The following is an 18,303-nucleotide window of genomic DNA, read 5'->3' on the forward strand; positions in this document are numbered from 1 at the left end:
AAACAAACAAAATACATAAATATCTAAGATACAGGTTGGTAATGTTCTCTCTAAACACAGTCTCAAAACATCACATAATTTTAAAGTCAGAAAGAACTTAGAGCTTATATAGACCAATCATTTTATTTTCATAAAGAAACTGAATCTTAGAAAGGGCCAAGGTCAAGCCAGTTTTCTTCTGTCAGATTACACACACACACACACACACACACACACACACACACACTCTCTCTCTCTCTTTTCCGGTTCTTTCTGAACTCTGTGGTTAGCTGAGACTCAAAGTGCTGTGATCCTGAGAGAGCTACCAGTCTTGGCCTTGGGTCGCTTCTCTTTTAGCAGTCAGTTCTCCTTACGGACCTTCAGGTGTGGATGGCCTGTTTCTGTTCTAGCTGTCCGAGCTAAGTGAAAGGGGAACTGATTAATTCCTTCAACCACTCTGAACTCAAGTATCCTATTACTTTCTTCAAACATAGTAGAAAGAGACAGAAATTATTCTTGGGGAATAGACCCCTTTTGATTTCCATCACAACAATTCACACTTTTGTGTTTAAAAATATTTTCCCCCTTTTCCATCAGCTTTATTGTATGACAGAGAAAAAGATGGTACTGCGTAATCACCAAGTCACGATAGGTTTTAACTCCTAAACATTTCTGATACCTATCTCCTTTAACTCTACTAATGCTATTTTTATTTAGGATATCACTTCTCTTTTGGAAAATCGTAACAGTCTTGTTACAGGCTTGTAGCCTCTGGTCTTTTCTCTATTTGGCCTCCTACAGTGATAAATCTAAACACTCAGATCTTATGATGCTGTTCCCCTTTGAGGGCTCCTCACGGCCCACTGGATGCCAAGCTCCAACAATATGGCTTATAAGGCCCTCATTTGGTCCTCGTGTGCCTCATTGGCCTCATCTATCTCCAAGCCCCCTCTTTCTTTGTCCCTCTTTCTCCATCTTTCTCCCTCTTTCTCTCTTCCTTCCTTCCCTCCCTCCCTCCCTTCCTTCTGTCCATTCTTCCTTCTCTCTCTTTCTCTCTTTTTGAGATGGAGTCTTGCTCTGTTGCCCAGGCTGGAGTGCAGTGGCACAATCTCAGCTCACCACAACCTCTGCCTCCCAGGTTCAAGTGATTCTCCTGCCTCAGCCTCCCAAATATCTGGGATTACTGGCGCCCACCACCATGCCTGGCTAATTTTTGTGTTTTTAGTAGATACAGGGTTTCACCATGTTGGCCAGGCTGGTCTCAAGCTCCTGAACTCAAGTGATCCATCTGCCTTGGCCTCCCAAAGTGCTGGGATTACAGGCGTCAGCTGCCACACCCAGCCCCCTCTCTGTCTTTCCCTATCTGTTTATAGTTTAACTGTGGGCTGGGCTGTCATCTTCCCTTCGCGCTGCACCCTTTGTCTGAAATATTCCTCTTCCCACCTGGCTAGCATGACTTCCTTTAAGTCTTCCTAGAAACTCCCAGCTCTGAATCACCCAAAACACTGGACAAATCTTCACTATTGGCCTTTGCCTAAAAGCTATACTTAGAGTTTCTTTTAGGAAGGGGTTGTGTTTTATTGATATTCATATCCCCAGAGGAATACAGATGTATAATCAAAGAGCATTAGCTCTAGATAACTGGTTTCTCTTATGTCTTTGGCAATGGTTTGAGAGAGTAATTTCAAAGCAAACTGACTCATTTAAAGTTAAAAAAAAACACAGTACTTTCAGTATAATAATGTGATAACGGTAATAATGGCTAATATTATTAGTTACTTACAAAGTGTTTGATAATGGTCTCAATAATGATTATGTGATTATAACATTTAATCATTATAAAAATCCTGCAACTACTATAGCTATTTTATAGATTAGAAACTGAAGGCTCAGAGAATTTAAATAACATGCCCAAGGTCACAAAGACAGAAATGAGCAAAGCTGCCATTTAACTACTGACACAGCCTAAGCCTTTACACTCTATTTTATTGCCTAGTCTTGCTGAAAATGAAAAAATGTTGTAGCAAGGTTTGTGAACATAGTCTTAAATTGATTTTGTTACAAAATGACTACTAAATCTTTGGTGTTAGGTTTTATGTGAAGAATACGAACTTGTGACTGATTATGCACATGCTTCCTGAGTACTCTAATCTGGTCCCCAAGCTTCAAACACCATCTATATTCCCATTACTCTCAAATGTATATTTACAGTACGGATCTTTCTCTCAAACTCCAAATCATATCTTCAGGTCTTGACATTTCCTCTTGCATGTCAAACAGGCACCTCAAATGTAGTATTTCAAGCCATGAACTGCTGATCTTTCCCTCACAAATCAGCTCTACCCACATTCTTATCCATTCCTGTTAATGGATACTCTGTCCTTCCAGCTGCATGCTCAAAACCTTGGGGTTAACTTTGACTCCTCTTTTTCTGCACAACTCACATCAAATCCATTAGGCAATCCTGTAGGCTCTGCCTTCAGAACAGATCTGGAATCTGACTGCTTTTCACTGTCTCCACCGCCATCTCTCACATGGATCACTGTAACTACCCTCCAGCTCATCTCCCGGCTTCTACCCTGGTCTCTTACAGTCTATTGTCAACACAGCAGCCAGAGAGCCTCTGAAAACAAATCACATCATGTCACTCCTCTGCCCCAAACCATATAGTGACTTCCTGTATCATTCAGAGAAAAACTTAAGGTCCTCCCAATGGTCTACAGGGATACCCCACCCCCTTACATTTCTGACCCCATTTCCTAATTCTCTTACTGCTCATTCTGCTATAGCCACACTGTCCTCCTTAATGTTTCTATGACAATTGTAAGTATAGTCCTGCCTTTTGGTCTTAGCAATGACTGTTCATTCTTCCTGGAACTCTCTTCCCCCAGAAATCCATACAACCAGCTCCCTCACCTCCTTCACAAGTCATTGACTAATCTCACATTCTCAGTGATGCTGTCCTAACCCCCCTATTTGCAATTGCATTCCCACCCTGATCCCAGCACTCTCAATCCCTCTCCTTGCACTGCTTTTTCGCATAGCATTCGTAGTATTCATACTATATAATTTACTTATTTATTATGGTTTTATTTTATTATCTGTCTTTTGCTACAATATAAACTCTACTCATGTCCCCCAAGCTCCTAGTACATAGTGGTGGCTGGAACATAGTAAATGCTCAATAAGTCATTGCTGAACAAATGAATTCTCCCAACTCTTCATAATCAACCTGAATTCTCATTAGTATGGAAGAGCAAAAAGCTATCTCAGGGTAGCATCCATGTTCATTGCTAATAATAGGAGAGGTGGTGCTAGAACAGCATAAACGCAGGGCGGCAGTCATATATCAGTATACCTCACAATGAATATGCATATGGACTTTGGAGTCAGGCAGCCCGGATTCAGATATTGAATCCAGGCTTTGTAAAATGAGAAAAAAAATGCCTATCTTGTAGTGTTGATTGACTTTTTATTGAAAACTTTGATAGTGCCAGGCACTATTCTAAATATTTTCCAAATACTAACTTAGTTAATCCTCATAACAAATCTATGAGTAGGAACTAATAATATTCCTGTTTTACAGATGTGGAAACTAAGACATAGAAAGTGTAAGTAACTTTCTCAAAGGCATGTAGCTAGTAAAATGTGGAGCTGGGATTTGAACCTGTCTATTTGATACTAAAGTTCATCTCTGCTATGCTGACACTCCTTGTGGAAACGATTAAATAATTCAATGCAAGTCAAATTATTTGTAATGCCAGACATTTGGTACAATCAAAATCTGTTGGCTACTGCTGTTATAATTACTATTATTACTACTTGACAATATGTGTTCTGAAGCTATTTTCATGCTTCAGAAATGGATATATCACATATATATATATATGTATACCTACTATGTACTCACAGAAATTAAAAATTAAAAATTAAAAAAGAAATGAATGTATCCATAAAGAACCAATATAAAACATACTAAATATGCTTTTCCTAAACCTAGTCACTAAGTACAAAACCTGGATGGTACTTATTGCACAGAACTTACAAACATGTTGAATTAAAACGGCTTAGGTGGCAAACAGAACATGGGCCCTTCATAATTTCATTGTTAGTGATGCCTTTTTAAATTCTTCCTGAGTAGGCTGTAAGTTTTCCAATTCAAATAATTTTTAAATACTAAGAAAGTTGGCTTTGCCATTCCTGTAAAGAGATATTGATGGCAAAGGGAAAAAATTAAGAAGCTGATTTTGCTTTGGAAAAACTGTGGTGCCACTGTTCTTCCTCTGGGTTATGATTACAGCAATTCCTCCTTATCTGCAGTTTTATTTTCTGTGGTTTCAGTTACCTCCAATTAACTGTAGTCTGAAAATATTAAGTAGACAATTCCAGAAATAAACCATTCCTAAGTTTTAAATTGTGTGCTGTTAGGAGTAGTGTGATGATAATCTCACATTGTCTGCTCTATCCATCTGGATGTTTGGCACATTGACACTGTTTACACTACCTGCCTTAGTCACTTTGCAGCTGTCTTTGGTATCAGATTGGCTGTTGTGTTCTTGCTGTACTTTTTTTTTTTTTTTTTAAACAGGGTTTTGCTCTGTCACCTAGGCTGGAGTGCAACGACAAAATCATAGCTCACTGCAGCCTCGACCTTCTGGGCTCAAGGAATTCTTCTGCCTCAGCCTCCCAAGTAGCTGGGACTACAGGCATATGCCACCATGCCCGACTAATCTTTTTTTGGTAGAAACATGGTCTCATTTTGTTGCCCAGGCTGGTCTTCAACTCCTGACTTCAAGTGATCCTCCTGCCTCAGCCTTCCAAAGTGCTGGGATTACAGGCATATGCCACCACGCCTAGCCCTTGCAGTACCTGTGTTCAAGGAACCCTTATTTTACTTAATAATGGCTGAAAGCACAAGAGTAGTGAGATTGGCATATTGATATAATTATTCCATTTTATTAATGTTGTGTGTGTTTGTTTTTTTGAGACAGGGGCTTGCTATGTCCCCCAGGCTGGATGGCAGTGGCATGATCATGTCTCACTGCAGCCTCAATGTCTTGGGCTCAAGCAATCCTCCCACTTTAACCTCCTGAGTAACTGGGACTACAGGTGTGCACCATCATGCCTGGCTAATTTTTCTATTTTTTGTAGAGGTGGGGCTTTGCCATGTTGCCCAGGCTGGTCTCGAACCTTTGGGCTCAAGCAATCCTCCTGCCTCAGCCTTCCAAAGTGCTAGGATTATAGACATGAGCCACTGCACCCAGCCAGTTATTGTTGTTAGTGTCTTACTGTGCCTAATTTATCAATTAAACTTTATCATAAGTATGTATGTATAGAAAAAAACCTGATATATATAGGGTTTGGTATTATGAGCAGTTTTAGGCATCCACTGGGGGTCTTGGAATGTATCCCCGATGGATAAGGGGGGCTACTGTACTTACAGACCGGCGGAAGCTCATACTCTACTTCAAGAACCACTCTTTCTCCCACATTCTTCAGCAAGCTGATGATCTCGTCATGGCGGAATTTGGCCAGGTTGATTCCATTCACTGCTTTGATGTAGTCACCCACATCCAGCTGGTCACTTCTGCAAAATAGACCATGTTGTTTCAGCAGACCCACCCTCTCCATAGGCCAGTCTGACTATATTTCCACTTTCCCTTCATGGTAAGCATGCAAGTTAGAAGCAAGCCTAGAAGGCTGACAGCAGAAGTCCCTGCCTCCTAGGAGACGGTGGGCTCTTAAGGGTAAGAGTACAGCTGAAGTCAGATGAGAGCCAGGGATCCCTTTTACTCATGCAGCCTGTGATACCTTGGAAGCCCTGCTCTCATTCTGCCACTATCTCTGATTTTTTTCCTTTTTGCCTGTTTTATTTTTAAAAGCACCATAAAACAAAATCAAGAGAAGCTTTTTTTTTTTTTTTTTTTTTTTTAGTTCTTTGCCCTAAACCAGTTGGTTCTCTGGGATGGGATCCAGATCCTAGACACAACACATGTCTTTTTATTCTCAATCCCTCTCGTTTTTGCTGCCTGCCTTTTGTACATTTCACCTCTTTCAATAACTTCACTGGGAGTTTGTCCAGGACTAAGGAAAGGGTCAGCTTATTTTGCTATTTATTGCTTACAGCAGGATTGATAAGAAGAGTATTGGTGAAGGAGAAATCACAATGCAAATACTGGGTTTCAGTAACATTCTTGTCTCTCTATACCACCATAACAGAATATTGGCTGCTCTTGGACTTTAGTCAAACTCCGTTTCTAAACCAAGAGCAGGTAGCAAAACCAATAATAAGAGTTAAAATTCATGTCATTGATAAGGACCTTCAATAATATTTTCTCCCAAAATAGAAATAGCTAATGCATTTATTTTATATATAAATCCAGCTCCAATCATTCCTCCTTCAAAGAGCCTCCTAATCTGCTCCAGTCTGCAGTATATGCATGGCCCTTACCTCACTTTCCTGACACTTATGTCAACTTAACCGCCTAATGCTCTGTAATAACTTCTGTGCTGTTCTTTTTGCTATCATGCAATGCCATTTTGCTCCCAAATGTTTCATGCTTTTTATGCCGTATCTCCACTAATAGATTGTGAGCCCCTTTAGGGCAAGGATCTCATCTTTAATTATTCTGATTTACTACCTTCAAAATGGTAGTGCCTTAAACAGTGACTATTTGGTGATTTTTAATTCTCAATATAACTGGCACAGTAATACTTTTAATTACAGAATTAATACAACTGAAAATGCTACCCCTCTCCTCCATTCACACTTGCCTTAAGGGCTCTGGAGACTTATGAACCCCTAGCATCATGAACTGGCCATGATTGTTATAAAATAAGGAGGTTGTGGGTGTGGAAAGATGCTTCTTAAAAGCCTAAAGAAAGCAGATTGAGGTGCTTGTGTCCACACCAGCCTCCCTTACAAACAATAACTTCTGATCATGGAGCAATCCACTGGATTAAGTTTATAAATTGTACAAACAGGTTGATCATTAAAAGTAATCACAGAAATCACCACTTCAGATGACATTTTATGGGGCAAGAACTCTACGATTTAACCTGGAATTATGTGGATATGAATATTGGTGGCCAGAATTTAAGGTACTTTGGCCTCACTTTTATTTTTTATTTTTACTTATTTATTTATTTATTTGAGACGGAGTTCCGCTGCTGTTGTCCAGGCTGGAGTGCAATGGCACAGTCTTAGTTCACTGCAACCTCCGCCTCCTGGGTTCAAGTGATTCTCCTGCCTCAGCCTCCCAAGTAGCTGGGATTACAGGCATGTGCCACCACACCTGGCTTTTTTTTTTTTTTTTTTTTTCGTAGAGATGGGTTTCGCCATGTTGGTCAAGCTGGTCTCGAACTCCTGACCTCAGGTGATCCACCTGCCTTGGCCTCCCAAAGTGCTGAGATTACAGGCATGAGCCACTGCCTGGCCTGGCCTCATTTTTAATGAAACCTGATCTTCTGTCACCTTTTTCTGAGGCAGATTTAGAATGTATCTCAAGGAAGCCCACCCCTGCCCAGTATCCAGGACATTCTGCCTTTGGCAATAACGAGTGGAATTTGCAGTTCATGGAAAGAAAGACAGGTGAGACCTCCTCCTCTAAGCCTTCTGTCCTTTCAGAAACCAACTCTTGAAAATCTCACAGGTAGAAAAGGAGAGAGGATGTGGGATAAACAAAATTTTCACTGAAAACTCAGAGTTGGGTCTCCCACTCTTTCTAGGGTAGCCATGTCCCTCTCTGGCACTTTCCCCCATTCACATTATATGGGTCATCTGTTTCACATTTAGATGATTGGAGTGTCTTCTTCCCACTGCAGCTTGTCTGCTTTTCAGTGGCACATTTGCAGACTAGATCCACATAGGCTTTTTGAAATTAAAATCTTATGAGGGCCTGGCAGCTCCTGAGATGACACAAGAACCTCCCTGGTGACTGCAGCCTAGGCTAGAACAGCCACACAGGCAGACCTGGGGAGCAGCTTCTGAAACGTGCCCCACTGTGCTTCTGCTGGCCTGTGTTGCCTGGCAGATGGCAGCTGTCATTTATTTATTAGTGGCCACTTTTGATGGAGCTTTAATTTTTGAATTAATTACACCCCGTGTTCCTTTCAGTAGATTTCCCCAAGAGGCAGTTACCTAGCAGCAATTCCTCCTTGCCGCAGATTAGATACTCTTGGCTTGCCATCCTTATCAATTCCTCCCGATACCGTCAGACCCAGGGTAGTGCCTTCCTTCTTCATCAACTCGACGACCGTGGAGCCCTTGAATTCCTCTGTTAAAAGAAAAGCATTTGCCTTATTAAAATGAGAGTAGAATCATCAATGTCATTTTGTGTATGGTTAAGTGACTCCTCCCCAGAAGTTCTTTCCACTTTTTCTTTTATGAGAAAAGATATTTATGGCCTCTTTCCATTGTAATTTACAGAATATTCCGTAAAGATGCGCATGCAGATAATGCTGAGGCAGATATTCTATTAGAGGTTATGAAAATGGGCACTGGTGGGGTATTCACTCCAGGTTGACAATAAATAGCCCAAATTGTCTTATGTACAAATAATATTCACCCTTTGTTTTCTGCCATTCTCAGGTGACATTCTCTGGTTTCTCTCCTTGTAACTCCAATGGGAACAATTAAAAGTTGTAAAGTAAGGAATTAGAACAGAATTTTAGATGATAATACGAACATATATAGCACAGTGGCAGACTCCAAGTTCATGGTATGTTTCAGGTTAGGAAGCCAACTGAAAGGAGAAGAGTGCTTTCTACAGGTTCTAGAAAAATATTATTGACTTTACTTTCTTTGTCTTTCAAAAACAAAGTATGATGGCTTATATAACAACTCATATCATTCTTGCAGAATATGTCACAGTATGGCAAGGCAGGATTGATCCTCAGAATTTCCAGGTAACTGCCATAAATCTTTCATTCTCTACTTACGAAATTTTAAAATTTCACAGATCTTGTGGGGATAATATCTATATAGCAAGATAGAACTCAACTCTTTTGATTTTAGTCAGAGCAGAAGGTAAGAAAACTGTAAGAATATCCTTCCCTTCAAAAATAAAAATGAGTAGAGTCAATATTTACCTTCCAGAGGCTAATTAGGATAAACGCTATTTTAAAATTCTCTGTGATGTTATTCCCCTATCTGCAAATATATTTTCTTGGTAGGGATGGGGAAATTGTCCAATTTTCCAACTTCTCCTAAATTAAGTTACACATTTCAGGGGTAATGAACTTCTAGAACATCAAAGACGCAAATTAAAATGCAAAAACAAACTCGTTCTTTCAAAGTGAAATTAAAAAAAAGATTATTTGCACACCTTAACCCTTTCCCTAATTACACAGTTATTCATAATGTTGAAAATATCTAAAAATGTGTATCATAAAGGTTTTTAAATTGCTGCTGCTAGTACATTATCCTACTAGCCAATGAAAAAATGAAATTACATTAGGTAAGGAAACAGTATCTCATCTGATCTAGTGAGGAGAACAGAGTACCTGGGAGAAGAAGACTGGGGACGGCAGGCTACTTATTTCCTCAGCAGCCTAGAGAATGTCCTTCAAGGCAGGGCTTTTGAGTTTGCCAGCTCCTGTGACTTTAACATCCCAGCATACCATCACTGGAATCCTGCCTTTTCATGGCAGTCTCATGATACTGTATACATAAGTCATTATTGTCTTTTAAAGTAGAAGCCAAGGAGGAGTCTGAGCATGTATGATGTCAGCTTCATCTACTACATTTTGTATGACAGACCAAATAAAAATTGAAATTCAAGAATGCAAATTCTTGTCAAGTGCATGAAAGTACAGGACCTTTTACATCATTTACCAGAAACATCTGTAACAAAATTCTATCCCTGTGTGCACTTCCCTTGTGCTACTTAAAACAAAGCAACACCCAGAAATCTCATGAAAACATACATAGGTTCAACTGATATTGAAGACATCACCTTAATAAACAATCCCTCTAAACCCTTGTTGGCAGAAGGCCAGGTATAAATTTTTTTTAAATAAAGTTAATAATTAAAGTAACCAAAATGACATAGATGATGACCGTTCATATTAAAGAGATATAATGTGCCCAACAATTTTGCCAACAAAAAGATTCTTTGCATCTTCTTTAAATGTGCAGAGTGATCCTATATATTTAGACATTTGATTATAGAACTTTACATGTAGAGTTGGAAGCATAGTTTTTTTTAAGTGCTTATCTTAAAGGTCTATCCAATTTTCATGAAGAAGCAACTCTAAAATACTAACACCAGGCATGTGAGAAGTAAGTTTCTATTCATAAAAATTTTCTTTCTACTCCAAGTTTTCAAGGACATGCTTCCTGCATAAAATAGGATGCATGGGTACAGCCTTATGGGAGGTAGACAATGTCATTTTCTCCAGAAGGAACCCAGGTGCTTCCTGGGCTTCTGGCTGAGTCCTGAAAATCTAGAAAAGCTCAATTATTTTAGTTTAATTTCATCATTATTAAAATATAAATTCATCGATCTGGCTACTTTTTCAACTGATACTAGTCAATTACCCTATCATTTAAAAACATTTCAAATGTTTTCCTAAGAGCTAATTTTAATAATGTGAAATTGAGAAAATATTCCTGCACCAGTTAATTGAGTAATTTGTGCATTCATTGATTTAAGCATGTATTGAATATCTACTCTGAGCCAGACAATAAAACTCAAAGATGGAAAAAGCAAAGGCCATTATCCTCAAGATTGACCACAGCCTAGTCAAAGAGGCAACGTCACAGACCACTGTGCCGTACAGCATGAGTTGTAGGGAAGCAGCCACAGAGAAGATGGTCCAGGCAACAATGTAGAGCGAAGGCCTGAGATTCCAAATGCACCATCTATTTTACAATTTTGTCTTCTATCCAATCTGCTGTACTTATCGACCAGGGTTAGCTGAGCAGAGCAGACCAAAGAAGGAATACAAATTAGGCAAAACTCAGGAGTAAAGACAGAACATTCTTGCAAGAAAATTTGCTGAATCGCAAGAATGGTAACTGCCAATAAGTATCTCTGGTCCCAGAAGAATTGACTAAATCTTTTATGGATGTTTCTGTAGGGGGTGGGAGAGAAGAAGTGGCCTGGGGAGAAAGGAACCCGCTTTTGGAGTTTGCTTTTGGCTCACCTGAAGTCTCCACTTGGCTAATTAATCATTTAATGCCCTTTTTGGTGTTTAATGTCTGCATAGTGATCTAATGAAGACAGAAGAAATGAAGACAGATGCATTCATTTGCATGAGTTCACTTATATATCAAGGCTTACTGAACAAACACTGTGGTAAAACAGTGGAACTTGGGCAAGTCAATATGTACTGATGATTTCTTTCTTTTGTGATTTAAATTGCAAATATCACTCCCTCAATTAAGAGGACTTTGTAGCGAGCACTGTAATCTCTTTCAATTAGCAAGCAGCACAGGCAACAGATGATGTCTAACTAGTGAGGAGGGAAATGGTTCTGAATTTGACTTTTTCCTTAATCAGCATATTTATCTATCTTAGAAAATAAATGGTATAGGTTTACATCTATACCATTACTTACTCAACATAACTGAACAGAATCCCACTGATGAAATGAAGTTTAGTTGTTTGCTGTTTTTCTTTGTGTTTGTAATTCAATCTTTTTCATTACTGAACTCCAGAAATTTTTAAGAAAAGTAACAGTGATGGTTGGCAAACTCAAGAGAATTATGAAAAGTTCTTACAAACAAATAAGGATATTTAAAAACATAGATGGTTATACAATTAATATGCAGAAATCTGTATCCTTTATATAGACAAACAACAGCCAGTAAAAGGTTATTATAGAAGAGAAGGCCCCATTTACAATAGCCAAAAGGTAAAATCCCTGGAAAAAACTTAACAAAACTGTGCAAGATCTAGATGAAGACAACTTTAAAGTGCTTCTGAAGGATATAAGATCAGAATAAATGAAAAGGCATCCCATTCATTCATTCAATAAGAACTGAGCACTTACTATGTGCCAGACAGTGTTTGAGTCATTGGAGATACGACACTGAACAAAATGGATACTATTCCTGCCATCTAAGAACTAATATTCCAGTGGATAGCATAAGTCAACATAAAAAAGCATTGATTTTCTTTAATCAATTGTATATCTATATAGTAGCAATGAACATATGTGCATTAAAATTAATAATGAAATATCATATATAATTGTTCAAAAAATGAAATTCTTAGGTGTACAAGTAACAAAACGTACAGTACTTACATTGTGAAAACTAAAAAATGCCAATGAAAGAAATTAAAGAAGGCCTAAATAATTGGAGAGACAAACATGTGCATGGACTGGGAGACTCAGCATAACAAAGACATTAATTCTTTCCAAATTGATATATAGGTTTAATGCAAATCTTATCAAAATCCCAGCAAAATATTTTGTAACTATAGACAAAATTATTCTAAAATTTATATGAAAGGGAAAGGAACAATTTTTAAAAAGAAGAAAGTGGGAGTATTTAGTCTACTCAATTTCAAAACTTACATAGTTAAGAGTAATAAAGACTGTGTGGTAGGCCAGGTGCAGTGGCTCATGCCTATAATCCCAGTACTTTGAGAGGCTGAGAGGGGAGAATCATTTGAGACCAGGTGTTCAAGAGCAGCAACACAGTGAGATCTCATCTCTGCATAAATTTTTTTTTAAAAAAATAGCTGGGCATGGTAGTGTGCACCTGCAGTCCCAGCTACTCAGCAGGCTGAGGCGGTAGGATCACTTGAGCCTGAGAGGTCAAGGCTGCAGTAAGCCATGATCATGCCATTGCACTCCAGTCTGGGCGATAGAGTGATACCCTGTATCAAAAATCATAAGCAAAACCACTGTGGTATTGATGGAGGGATAGACATATAGATCACTGGAACAAAACACAGGACCCAGGAATAGATTCACACAAATATGACATACTGGTTTTTGACAAGATGCAAATGCAATTCAATAGAGGAAAGGTAGCCTATTCAACAAATGATGCTGGAGTAATTTGACATCCACAGGCAAAATAAATAAATAAATCCCACAACTTGCCCAGAGTTTCACACCTTTTATAAAATTTAACTCAAAATAAATCACAGTCAAAAATGTAAACCATAATATTATAGAAACTGTATGAAATATTTAGAAACTGTAGGAAAACAGGATAAAAATTTTAAGATCTAGGTTTAGCGAAGGGTTTCTAGACTTGACATAAGCATGATCCATAAAAGGAAAAAAAAAGCAGCAAATTGGACTTCATCAAAATTAAAAATGAATGCTCTCTGCAAGACCTGCTTAAGACGGAAAGAACATCTACAGACCAGGAAAAAATATCTGCAAACTACATATCCAACAAAAGACAAAAGACTAGTATTTCAAGTATACAAGCAACTTTCAAAACTCAACAGTAAAAAAGCAAACAATCTAATTAGAAAATGGGAAAAAGACATGAAATATTTTATTAAAGAGGATATACAGATGGCAGGTAAGTACACACGAAAAAATGCTCAACATTTTCCATTAGGGAAATGGCTCAAATTACTTAAAAATTAAAACTACAATTGATATCATTACACACTTATCAGAAAGGCTAAAATAAAAATTAGTGACAACACCAAATGCTGGTGAGGATGCAGAGAAATTAGATCACTCTGATGCTACTGATGGGAATGTAAAATAGGACAACTACTCTGGAAAACAGTTTAGCAGTTTATTAGAAAACTAAATATGCAACCACCCTATGAGCCAGAAATTATACCCCTGGGCATTAATCCTAGAGAAATGAATGCTTTCATTCACACCAAAACCTGTAAATGAATAATTATCACAGCCTTATTCATAATAGCAGGAAACAGAAACAACCAAGATGTCCTGCAACAGGTAAATGGCTAAACAAATGTGGTTTGTCTATACCATGGAATACTTCTCAGCAATCAAAAGGGTCAAACTAGTGCTACAAGTAACGACCCAGATCAATTACCAGAGAATTATGCTAAGGGCAAAAAGTCAACCCCAAAGATTTCACATTGTGTGATTCCATTTATTTAACATTCTTGAAATGACAAAATTATAGCACTAGAGGATGGGTTAGAAGTTGCCAGTGGTAAGGGCAGGAGGGAAGTGGATGCAGGTATAAAAGAGTAAATGATTGATCCTTGTGGTGACGGATATGTTCTGTATCTTGACTCCATCCATGTCAATATCCTGGTTGTGATATTACATTATAGTTCTGTAGATATTTCTATTGGGGAAAACAAGGTAAAAGATATAAGGAATCTCTATATTATTTTCTACAACTGCATATCAATCTACAATTATCTCAAAATTAGGAGTTTAATTTTTTAAAAAATGTCCCATCAGTGGGTATATGATTCAATTGGTCTGGGGTACGCCCAGGCATCAGTAATTTGAAAAGCTCCTCCAGGGGATTGTAACATGCAGCTAGAATTGAGGAACTACTTGTGGTTACTTAAGAGTGAAAAGAACATGTGTTGTTCTTTTAGTTTATATATATCTTTTTTCAAATGGCTAGTAAGTTGTTAGGATAAAATATGAACTGTGTTGTTTGGACCTAACTACTTAGTAAATTGAACTAGTGGTATTTCATTTGACCTGGAGGTGCTATAAAAAATTCTGAGACACTAAAGACTCTGTGGACTGAGAAAGTTTAGAAACTTCTGCCCTAGGACTTTATCTTGTTTTCATTCAGCTGGTGGAAGGGGAAAGACAGCTCTCTTAAAAGCCATTACTGGCCTGCTTATGTTCACATCCCAAGGGCAAGAACTTATTCCATCCATGTACACACATAAATTCAAAGGAGGCTGAGAACTAGAGTCTAAATAGAGACCCATGCAATGGGGGTAGGGTGGATATTGAGGGACAGGTACTGACTATGCCACCCAGAGGCAACACATGATAGACTAAAATACATCAGTGGCGAGGTGGATGACATGGACACCAGACATATTAATAAGGAGGAATTTTCTGGAGTTAGAGACCAATTAGGATGTGGGAAGCACGGAAGCATGGAAGTGAGTGAGGATCAAAAAGGCCCCGAGGTTTCCAACTTGTTTGATTGGTGGATGTTGACATCTGTCGCTGAGAAAGGGAACCTAGAAAACAGGAAGTTTGTGTTGCTGCGGGTGATTGGAGTGGGGCAGGCACACTATATAATGCCATATAAGATAAATTTAACATTGAAATACCACAGAAAAACTTGGTCTTAAAATACTTTTCGTCACACCTCAAAATGATCTATAAGATCCTCATCCCATGGCTGTAGCGTAAAAAGACAAAGTACAATTTCAAAGCAACCACTAGAGGCATATTCAGCAAAACAGGTGAAGCTCTTTACTTCTTGAAGTTCTATTAACTGCAGAGATTTTTAAAAATACCATAAACAGTTAAATAGAAATACTATTGGTGAAAACTCTGTAAAGTAAGTCACAGATTTTGAAATGCTGGTGTCAACAAGAGTGTTTTTTCCCTGCTGTATCTCCAGCATCTAGAATAGTGCCTGGAACATTCACAGGTCCTCCCTGGTAACTGCTGGATGAACGAGCACATCGGTCCCAAAACAGGGAATTATAATGGGGTGGCGAGCATCAGCTTGTGGCAAACAGAATTATTGCTGGACGGTGCAGAAGCAAAATGATGAAGGAGCAGAATCTGAACAGGAGCAGACAGAGTTATTTCCCTAAGCTTACTTGGTTGATTAATTGTACCAATGCCTTAGTAAGGGGAATTGGGGCACACACCAGAACACTATAGCTATATCTGCGTACTACTATTGAAAAAAATATTATTGCTCATACTACAGTTTTATCTGTATATTACTTTTGGTAGTGCCACTAGGAAGTTTATTCCCCTCAGGAAATAAACAGATGCTTTTTCCAATACTCATTTCAAGCTCTTCCTAACATCCCCTGGTTCAGCAAAGCTGTGGGGATCAAAGCTGGGTTTCTGTGATGAACTGCTGCATTTTCAGTCTCAGTTTTTGCCACCCAGACTAGCAGAGAAAGGTATTTGGGCATTTTCCACCTCTGTGTAGTGACATGAGGGATATACTAGAATTTTTCTCATCCCTTGGGAGTCTGAACATAAATTTGATCAGTGGCAGGGATGTACAGCACATAAATATTACCTGGCACAAATATTCATGTGAAACAAAATTATGATTGGGATTTATCTCATGCAGTGATGGGAGGGCTGGATTAATATCTGTATGTTTCCTGGAGCACCTCCAAAGAAAGGGGATATACAAATATGCAGTGTCAAATACAAAAATATGTGACCCCTGAAGATATGTGTTATATAGGTCAGGATTCTTTTAAAAATAGATTGAACAGAGATGTTGACTGTTTTTCTGGCACAATCAATTCAGGTATCAAATGCCTTCTAAAGCATTAAGTTAAAAAAAAAATCCCTGCTTTTAAAATATGGCAATACTAGAATTGTTCCAATTTTTACTGCTCCCAAAATCAGTTATTTAATTGTCAAAATTTGCTATTAAGCTTTCCAATGTCAAACTTATTAACAAGTTATTTAGTTTTCATGGGTCTTAGTTTCCTCACATCTAATTTAGGGATAATAATGGTATCTACTTACAGAATGTGGTGAAATTAAGTAATACAATTCTCATAAGGAACTTATGGTAATAACTCACACAGTAAGTGTTCAATATATGTTAGCCAAGGTATTATTGTTGTCTTGTTGTCATTATTATTGTTATTTGGATATTGGAAATTTCCAGATATGCAAACTGCCAATTTTCTACTATATTTTGATTGTTATGAATATAAGACAAAAGAATTAACAGTGGTATTTAACTGTTGGTGAAGTCACAGACTACTTTGAGAATTTAATGAAAGCAGTGAACCCTTGTCCCGGAAAAATTGTGTGCATGATTTCAGGGGAATTCATGAATTCCCCCTGGGGTTTATCCATGTACCCTACTTTAGAAACTCTGACCTAGAAGGTCAGGTTTGAGCAATGTGACAATCAAAGAACAATTTACGCTGGAGTGACATTTTATAATTTGTGTGTATGTCGGGTAGGGGGTTGTAGAATAGCAAACAGCACCCACATCTATCAGTCATGTATTCCTACGCAATCATCTGATAGTCTAAATAAAACCATGATGCAAGGTATCAGAAACAGGAAATGGCTCACCTCAGTGAAACCGCCTCTCTTCCTAAGCATGATGGCCTGAGTGATGGACAATTAAATGTAAGAGTTGATAAGGGCCAGGAAAAAGCACTGGGCAGGATATCTCGGAATTGCACTTGCTTCAAGAGCCTCAGGCAGTTTTCCTTTGGGAAAACTTTCCAGCTGTAATTTTCACTTGTAAGCTGTTATAATCACATTGTTGACATGATTGAAAATTGGGGTTTACAAGTAAAACTGAAGCAATTGGCATGGCTATCTTTGAATTTAATTACTCTGATTTTCAATGTTCCCTTAGATAAGTTAACTACATTCTTACAACTACTTATGGACTGTTTTGTCCTAAAAATATTTTTAAGCATTTATAATTGCCAGACTCTGTGGTAGAGGCTAGAATTTTGAAGACCAATAATCACTGCCTCTACCTTTCTGCAATTCACATTCTAAATGTCTAAGAGACAAACATCTAATAATTTCAATGAAATGTTGTCAGTCCATAGCATGGCCTGGGAGCCTGAAAGGGAATAACAGCTCAACTTATGCTGCTGAGAAAGTCCTCTATAGGCTATAGATGGCTATTTAGAAATTTAAGTTCTTCTTTAGATGAAAGTAGAATATTTACTTGCAGTATTACTGTTGTTTCCACTTAATAGAGAAGTGAAGATACCAATTATTGCTTAGCAAATTAATGAGCTATTTTTGGGAGGAAATCATTTATTTTTGCATATATTTTTGGGTGTCCTTTTGGCTAGAATTCTTTTTTTTTTTTTTTTTTTGAGACAAGGTCTCACTCTATTGCCCAGGCTGCACTGTAGTGGTGCGATTTTTGCTTACTACAGTCTTAACTTCTTGGGCTCAAGGGATCCTCCTTCCTCAGCCCCCTGAGTAGTGTGTGTCACTATGCCCAGCTAATTTTTTAAAACAGTTTTGTTGTTGTTGTTGTTGTTGTTGTTGTGGAGATGGGGTCTCACTATGTTGCCTCAGCTGGTTTTGAACTCCTGGGCTCAAGCGATGGTCCTGCCTCAGCCTCCCAAAGTGCTGGGACTACAGGCATGAGCCATGGTGCCAGGCAGGGCAGTATCTTATGTTGAATAACTATTTAAATATGAAAATCCAGAACTACTGTGCAAGGATTAGAATGATCAGAGTCCA

At 38.3% G+C, this 18,303-nt stretch overlaps 1 protein-coding gene across 23 annotated transcripts in view; it reads right to left on the reverse strand.

Moving 5' to 3' along the window:
- Positions 1-18,303, reverse strand: part of GRIP1 (glutamate receptor interacting protein 1) — an 852,850-nt gene that overhangs the window by 182,831 nt on the left and 651,716 nt on the right. For all 23 annotated transcript variants that reach the window (XM_054527383.2, XM_054527382.2, XM_063712186.1 and 20 more), the window contains 2 exons: positions 8,120-8,255; positions 5,421-5,566 (listed from right to left, as the gene is read on the reverse strand). In XM_054527383.2, the coding sequence (XP_054383358.1) occupies positions 5,421-5,566; positions 8,120-8,223 (250 nt within the window). In that variant the 5' untranslated portion in view covers positions 8,224-8,255. The remainder of the gene's footprint in view (positions 1-5,420; positions 5,567-8,119; positions 8,256-18,303) is intronic.

This window comes from Pongo abelii, chromosome 10 (genome assembly GCF_028885655.2).
Source record: "Pongo abelii isolate AG06213 chromosome 10, NHGRI_mPonAbe1-v2.0_pri, whole genome shotgun sequence".
Lineage (NCBI taxonomy): Eukaryota > Metazoa > Chordata > Mammalia > Primates > Hominidae > Pongo > Pongo abelii.